Raw genomic sequence first — 9,039 nt, forward strand, 5'->3', positions numbered from 1 at the left:
TAACAAATAACATTTAAAACTTAGTTATTTTTTTTTCTAGTAATATATTTTTATTTACAGATAGGGCCTTATTCAAACCTGCGCTGATGGGTAAATTTTATTTTGATATTTTTCTTTTATTTTGTTGGGACTATAAGAATACATTTTTATTTGAATTAAATCCGTGTTTTACTAAGTCTGTTGTCTAACAGAGCTACCCATCACAAATACAACTCGTTAACGCTTGTAAAAAATGTATTTATATAAAAAATACCTATCAAATTAACGCATTATATTAACACCATTAATTTTTAATCGTCATCACTATCTTCTTCTTCTTCCTCACTAACATGTGTTTCTTCATATTGTGAAATTTGGCTCTGTAATTCATTATCTCTTACTAAGTCTGTCATTCGTAATTGTTCACTATTGCATCCTATATAAGGACATTTTGCTTTCTTTCCTTGGGATCTAATGTAACTAGCTATAGAATCAAATTCATATATGTGGCCACATTTCTTACTTTTATATGGATTTTTTACTTTCGTTTTACTGATAGGATCCAAAGGTGGAACAAACACATTGGAACAAAGTAGGGATTCATCAATAGTATCATATTGTGTATCTTGAAGTTTTTTGCTCTTCTTATGAACTTCCCTTACGTCAGCATTACCTATAAACAAAAGTATGGAATTACTGTCATGTCTCAATACACAAATATTTATAAAACAACATTAAAATACTATTGTTGACTGCGGTCCTTAGTTGTGACTGGCTAATTGACACCCAAGTCTATGCCATAAAATAAAAAAAAGACTGCGGTCCTGTGCCTGAGAGAAGTTCGAGAAACCTCCCAGTCGAGAATTCCTATAGTATGTGGTCTATCTGTCCCTATCTATACTATAGTGTGCAAAATAAGCCAATTTTTATTTATTTATTTATTTATTTATTAACGGGATAAACCCAATACATACAGAATACAATAAAGCAGAGCTTTCGTCCTAATAATGAAAATATAAAATTTAGATACATGTAAAATTACAACTAAGTATAAAACACAAACATAAAAAATAAAAGAATATAAAATATTGTTAAATGATGAAAACAACTGAATCCATTATAACAGTTAAATCTAATTAATTTTTGAATTCAAAATTCAAGACGCCCGAGTTCTTGTTTAATAGAGGAAACTGAAGAACCAAACAGATCTATTAGATGACTAAACTTGTTTCCATACAGGGCCAATCTATTAATTGGTGCATATTGACCATAATTTGTAGCGTGCCGTTGTTCCTTGAATATTTGTGGATTTCGTGTCAATCTAGCAGGTATATTAAAGCATACACGACTTAACAATTCTTCGGAGTTAATAACACCAGAGATAATTTTGCAAAGATAACAAATATCCAACATGACTCTTCTGCGTTCAAGAGTTTGTAAATTTAGTCTCATTAATATATTGTCGTAAGTATAATTTCCGACTGTTAAACCCATCTTAAAAGCTGCAAAACGTAAAAATTTGTTTTGAACCTTTTCAATATTTAGGATTTGATATGCATAACTAGGTGACCAGACAATAGAACCATATTCAATCATTGATCTCACGATACTGCAATATAAGATTTTTATTGTGTGAATTGACAAATCTTTTGATGAACGTAATACAAAACCCAACATCTTAAATGCCTTCGAAACAGTATGGTCAATGTGAGAGTAAAATGTTAATTTACAATCAAATATTATACCTAAATCCCGAATTTCGTTCACACGTGTGACAGGAGTATTATTAATAAAATATTGATGGTGAATAGGTGAATGGGATCTAGCAAAAGTTATTAAAAAGCATTTATTAATATTAAGTTCCATATCATTTCTAACACACCACTCATAAAAATCATTTACTTGTGACTAAAGCTGAAAAATGTTATCATCATTATTGACAGTCTTATATATTTTAATATCATCAGCAAACATTAAAAAGTTAACTTGCTTAAAAATAGATTGAACATCATTCAAGAACAAATTAAATAGAAGGGGGCCACAGTGGGAACCTTGCGGTACTCCAGATGTAGCTGTAAAAGCATTAGAAAGAAAACATCCTATTTTTACACTTAAACTTCGATTAGTCAGGTAACTTTGCATCCAATCAAAGAGACTTCCAGAAATACCATATGCTGTAAGTTTCGCAAGTAAGATATTATGATTGACCTTATCGAATGCTTTAGAAAAGTCAGTATAGATGGAATCTACTTGTAACTTGTTTTCCAAAGCAATAACAATGTCACTCTGATAAAGAAGTAAATTAGTTACTGTAGATTTACCCTGTACAAAACCGTGTTGTTCATTCACCAGAATACTACTGAGTTCACAAGTAAGCTGCTTAGTAACTAAATAATCTAATAATTTTGGAATTGCTGATAAAGTACAAACTGCTCTGTAGTTTTCAACATTTGACTTTGAACCAGATTTAAATATAGGTTTTACGTAACTACGTTTCCAGCAATCAGGGAAAACCCCTTCTTGCAAAGATTTATTGAAGAGTATATACAATGGCTTAGATATAGTACAAACACATTGTTTTAATAGATAGTTAGGAATGCCATCAAGGCCAAAATTTAGTTTAGGAGACAAATTGTGAATACTCACAAAAATAGTATTAATGTTAAAAGAGCATGAGCTCATGTTACCAGCATTTTCAAATTGATATTGTGGGGGGGGGGGGGGGGTAGTATTGTGGTCAGTGAACACTGTAGAAAAAAATTGGGCAAATAAATTCACAGCTTCCTCCCCAGAACTACTTTGATCATTTCCTAAATATAAGTGGCATGGTACATCATAATTTTTTCTACGACTGTTTATATATTTCCAAAAAGTGTGTGAGTCACTATTAATTCTAAATTCAGAATCTCTAACATATAAATTATAACAATCTTTACTTAGTCTACTACATTCAGATCTTAAGTTATGAAAAATAATAAAATCATCATAATTATTGAACATCTTATACCTTTTATGATATTTTTTCTTTTCATATAATAATTTTGTGGCTTATTCCAAACTAAAATAGTAAATAGAGATATAACAAAGGATTATTTGTAACACTAAAATAATAATCCTAATTTATGCGTTTTATTCACTTTGTAAAGACTTTTTTGCTGGCAAACTTTCGACACCAACGTGTGTTTGTACCTGGGGTAACCGAAGGGTAAAATTTAATTACAGAAAATTTTGACACCGCTGGTAGCTGGGTAATTACCTGGGTTTTCTCAATATTTATTATCACTCACATCTAAATTTACATGAATATTATTCACTTCAGTTATATTTTATTTCTTGTTAGCAGTCTTGTTTCTATGTGGACAGTACATTTTCTTCTTCTTCTTCTTGTGTCACTCCTATCGGAGATCATCAAGGCTACCCTGACCTTGTTTACAGCTGACCTAAAAAGTTCATTAGTGGTGCAGTCACACCACTCTCAAATTCCGCAACCATGACATTCTTCTACGGCCTTAATTCCGTTTTCCTTCTATTTTTTCATACATTTAGTACATTTTCATGCAGTACCAAATTATTCTCCAATTATTTACTACACATGGCTTGGAAAACGGATATTATGTTCCTTGTTAGGACAATCCAGGGGTTCGAACGAAAACCCGATAACTAACAAAACCATTGTTTAGAGATAATTGCGATTAAAGATTTATAGTAAGTTTGAAGAAGGTTTAAAATCGCTATAGGAAGTTTGATCAAACATTTGTTATAGCGAAATGGTAGAGAATTTAACTAGTTAGAATAATTTATTTTCAGTTTGATTTATAAAAACGTATTTAAAAAAAATAATAAAACATGATATTTATCAGGTTTTACCTCGTTGAATGAGTATAACATTTAATTTTATTGGTTTTTATTTTTAATTTTTTTAATTAAAAATAAAATTTAACTGTATATTATTCAAACAAAAAAAAAATAATCTACATTCTTTTTAGAAAATTAAAAGGTAAAATGTTTTATTCTTCATATCATTACGTCTGGAATTCGGTCTACGATATTATTACCGGTTTTTAAATTTGTTATCCAAGCATGCACCTCTTCTGGAAAAATATTTTCTTGGCACATCTTCATCAAATCCGTTTTTTTTGCGTCACTTATTGGAAGGGTACTTTTATATAACTTTGGTAAATTGCCCAGAGTTGATAAGTCTATGGTTGCTGTTTGGGATGAAATATGTTTTTGCGTTTTAGGGCGTAGAGTAGGAGTTTTTTTAATTCAAACCAATATCTGATATCTTTATTAACTGGTTACGGTTTTCCGTGATTGTCTTCTTTAGAATATCATCCAGTAGAATCACTATTAGCTACAGCATTAATTATATCATCTGAGGATATACATAGCGTTTTTGTAAAAAACTTTTGGCACACTCGAATTCATTCATAGAAACATTTCTTACTAAATGTTCGTTCCTTTCTTTTGGAAGTTATAGGGACAAGTCTAGTTCTAATTAGTGTGACAGTTAGATAGTACAAAATAAAAATGTTTCTAGACTATACTACTACTACTACTAGACTCCAGTAATTTCTACAAAGTTTGTTTCTATAGTCTTCATACAACTTTTCAGTAAACTTAAATTTAAATTTACTACAATTAATTTGCTGTGGTACCTTGGAAGCCATGATTTCGTTTTTTGTTACAAATATGGGTAACCCAGTCTAACCATCTTTTTTCGTAATATTCAATTTCCAATTTACCCCATCTTTTATTGGTTTTAGACCAGCGGTTCTCAACCTTTTTGAGTGATGTACCACCTACAGTTATTTTTATTATTTTTGGTACCACCTATATTTTTAAATTGTATTATCAATACTTATTAAATACTACTATTTTAATTTTTCTGTGTTTTGTGTACCACCGCTAATAATGATATGTACCACCAGTGGTACATGTACCACAGATTGAGAACCTCTGTTTTAGACCATGCAGAAGTTTTTTGTAAAATTAAAAATAAAAAAGTTTCCCATAATACACTCACCGGCAGAGAAAACGGGCACCCCAAAAAATGGGTCATTTTTAATGTCTTGTAATTCCTAAACCTGATGTCCGATTTAAGTAATTTTTTTAATATGTTACAGCCTTATTCTTTATCAATATCGCTGTAATAATATTGTTGCTAGACAGGTACACTGTCATTGTATACAGGGTGTACGAATCAAACTGTGTTTTTTTCTCAAACTTTGGAACACCCTGTGGAATGTTCTAGCTTTTATAAAATACTAAAATTAAAACCCAACTATAGTCACAGATTTTCTTAACATTCTGTTTTTTTATTCATTCGCTTATGTTGGATAATAAAAAAGTTGGGCACTTTAACAACTACCCCTGTTTTTCGTCAATACAGGGTGTTTTTCAATAAGTACGGCAAGCTTTAAGGGGTAATTCTGCATGATAAAATAATGACAGTTTGCTTTATAAACTTATGCACGCAAATACTTCGTTTCTGAAATAGGGGGTGTTGAAATTGTTCTTACAAACTAACGATTTATTTATTGCTCTAAAACGGTTTGTGATATGCAAATGAAATTTGGTAGATTTTAAGAGCTAGTTATTGCGCATTTTTTGGCATACAATTGAGAATTTTATATTCACCATTGGCGTGCATACGGGATATATCTAAAATATTTATACCCATATGCACGCCAGTGGTGAATATAAAATTCTTAATTGTATGGGAAAAAATGCGCAATAACTACCTCTTAAAATCTACCAAATTTTATTATTAAATCGTCAGTTTGTAAGAACAATTTCAACACCCTCTATCTCGGAAACGAAGCATTTGTGGGCATACGTTTATAAAGCAAACTGTCATTATTTTATCATGCAGAATTACCCCTTAAAGTTTGCCGTACTTATTTAAAAACACCCTGTATTAACGAAAAACAGGGGTAGTTGTTAAAGTGCTTAACTTTTTTATTATCCAACATAAGTGAATGAATCAAAAAACAGAATGTTAAGAAAGCCTGAGGCTATGGTTTGGTTATAATTTCAGTATTTTATAGAAGCTAGAACATTCCACAGGGTGTTCCAAAGTTTGAGAAAAAAACACAGTTTAATTCGTACACCCGGTATACATTGAAAATTTAACTGTTTAGCAACAATACTATTACTTCGATATTGCTAAAGAATAAGGCTATAATATATTAAAAAAATACTTAAATCGGACAATAGGTTTAGGAAATATAAGACATTAAAAATTACCCATTTTTTGGGGTGCCCGTTTTCTCTGCCGGTGAGTGTATATGTGTCCAACTTAAGTAGATATGCTGTATATAATAGATACAAAAATATAATATACATAATACATGTGATTGAGTAGACAGCTCTAATAAAAAAAAAATAGTGAGCTGTCATTTAATATTACCCATATTATAACATTAATAAATAAAATTTATTTGATGGACATTTCAAGTTGACGTTTATGTGTCAAAACGAAACAAAGACTTGCATCTTGGGACAGCAATTTATGCCTGGTTGCACCAACAAATCTTAAGCTTCAGATGTGCCTTAAGCACAGCTTACAAAACATACCTACATGTTGCACCATTGAGTCTTAAACAATTTTCAGCTTGCTACAATGGATTTCTACGTGCATTGCATAGATTATGATGCAACGTAAGTGAGCCTTGAAGCAACCCTATCAACAAGCTGAGCTGGGCTAAGCTAGACTTAAGATTTGTTGGTGCAACCAGGCATTAGGGTTCTAATCACAAGCGTTTATAGCCGATGTCACGTGCTACTTTGAAATCATATGAAATTTTCATTTGCATTTTTAGGTTCATTAGGTTTAATACGTTTTTAGCAGTGTCTCCATTGTAGAATTATCTCGATATCTAAAATTGTTAAAAGACCCTAAAGTGCTGTCCCGAGATACACGTTGACTTTGAGAACTCGGTTATCTCGAAGATGGTTTGAGATATCGAAATGCTGTTTTCAGATTTGAATTCAGGATACAAAACTACATGTGTATCCGGACCATAGATCGGCTCCAGGTATTGCAAGGGTGGCAATGCACGAACAAACAGACTTTGCGAATTTATAAAGAAAAACAAAATTTTCGTTGAAAAATGGATCATAGTGTACTTTTGCTTTTTATTTCACAATATGAAATTGTGAGTGAGATTATCAGTTTCTTTTTTGGTGGGAAGGAAATCAATTAATATATCCTAATATCTCTTCTGAATATGCTATGAATTAAGAATGCTCTATTAGTGATGTAACGAATGTCATTTTTTGAACATTCGCGAATATGAATGCGAATGCGAATATCTGCTACTGACATTCGCGAATGCGGATGCGAATGTCCAGCTTTTTAATAATTTGTTTCTATTTTTGTAATGTTTCCTAAATTTATAATGAAAAGTTAATTGGTATTTAGTGTAAATCAATCTGAATCTTAAGCTTTATTACATAATACCAAATAATAAAATAAAGTGAAAGCTGATAATGTGATTATTCGAGGTTAAGTTACCTTTTCTTAATAAAAAAAAAGTTGAGAAGTGAATAGATTTTGATTTTATTAACCTAATATTATCTGCAAATGATTTTTTTTCTGATATTCATATTCACAAAACATTCGCACAAACTTCGCGAATGCGGATGCGAATACAAATATGCAAAAATATGCGAAGATTCGCGAATGCGAATACGAATATTCGTTACATCACTATGGGCCGGTTGTTCGAACGCTAATCAAGAATGATCATTATCAAATAATTAATTACTGTCAATGTCAACTTTGTTTGGGTTGTTAAAAAGTCTGTGGAGTCTATAATCAATTAATATAAAAATCATTATTAACATAATTAATAATAAATCTCATAATTGTAATTAATTATTTGATAATGATCAATGATCATTGTTGATTAGCGTTCGAACAACCGGCCCTATGCTCTATGTGAAAAACATTACAAAGTAAAATGAAACTAGATATACCTCAAAAACTTAGCCCTAACATACCTTTAAAGATTGTCTGCCAAACACGACTTTTTTGATGGTTTATTGATGACCCTGTTGTTACATTATCCACGCAATCCTGATACAAACTTTCTATATCTTCTATCTTTTCTGAAGAGTTTAATTTCTCATCCAAGTTCTGAAAAGCCTTACTGGTTGTATTAAAGTTATGTTCCAACTCACTATATTCTTTTACATGAGTTTCTAAAATGTTCAATTGGTTTTGTTTGGTCTCATCATTTTCGCACACATCTGATATTAATTTTTTCCATAATTTTAATGATTTTGTAACTTTTTCTAACACATCATCCGTTTTTTGCATTGAAGACATTTTGCCTTTTTATTTCAAATGATATTGTATTTACACCAGCAATCACTGTTCAACTTTTTGAAACTAATTTTTTTTTTAATTACATTTGTTTATAAATTAATTAACAAACAACAAATCAAATGAAAAATCAAATCAAATGAAAGTTTTTTGTTGTTATCCACAGACCATATATACTTATAGACGTTTCACGACCATGTTAATCTTTCGGATCGAATTAACGCCATCTCTTGATTGGAATGGGAACTAAATTGACAAATTTTAGTTACGTGGGAATTTCAACTTATACATTTTGCGGGATTTTTGATGACATTTCGCAGGAAATTAAAACAACCGAAAGACAATTCAATGTTTTATTCAATATTTTACTGGAAACTTCAAATATTCCAATTTGTTTTCAAAATGCTAAACACTACTGCCATGTGTCACGTGAAAGCACTGATGTGTAATATTGAGTTGAATGAAAATTTTTGAAAAAATCTTGTAGGATGATTGTTTAGATAAATATTACCTTATAATCTTTTACAAACTTCCAAAAATATATAGGCCAGAAATGTTGATGACACACTTGTCTATTGGAATAAACTGTTTCAGGATCTATTATATTGTTTTTTTAAATGTGGAGAAACACAACACGGGATGATCAATGTAAACTAAAAATTCTACTCATAAAAACGGATGGTTAATACAATTGATTAATATTGTGATTAAATCTAATTAAAAACGTA

At 30.6% G+C, this 9,039-nt stretch overlaps 1 protein-coding gene across 1 annotated transcript; it reads right to left on the reverse strand.

Moving 5' to 3' along the window:
- Positions 1-216: 216 nt before the first annotated feature.
- On the reverse strand, positions 217-8,497 carry LOC126880439 (E3 SUMO-protein ligase NSE2-like). The gene is made up of 2 exons (XM_050644295.1): positions 7,987-8,497; positions 217-652 (listed from the first exon to the last, which is right to left on the reverse strand). Exons 1-2 carry the CDS (start codon positions 8,312-8,314, stop codon positions 291-293), a joined length of 690 nt encoding a protein of 229 aa, XP_050500252.1. The 5' UTR covers positions 8,315-8,497; the 3' UTR covers positions 217-290.
- Between the last annotated feature and the right edge of the window lie 542 nt (positions 8,498-9,039).

Source organism: Diabrotica virgifera, chromosome 2 (assembly GCF_917563875.1).
Source record: "Diabrotica virgifera virgifera chromosome 2, PGI_DIABVI_V3a".
In the NCBI taxonomy this organism is placed as follows: Eukaryota; Metazoa; Arthropoda; class Insecta; order Coleoptera; family Chrysomelidae; genus Diabrotica; species Diabrotica virgifera.

Excerpts from the sequence above, each read along its gene's own strand:
- LOC126880439 (XM_050644295.1), bottom strand. The coding sequence starts at position 8,314 with ATGTCTTCAATGCAAAAAACGGATGATGTGTTAGAAAAAGTTACAAAA. Across the intron at positions 653-7,986 it reads TTGGCAGACAATCTTTAAAG|GTAATGCTGACGTAAGGGAA; the intron begins GTATGTTAGGGC and ends TTTTGTTTATAG.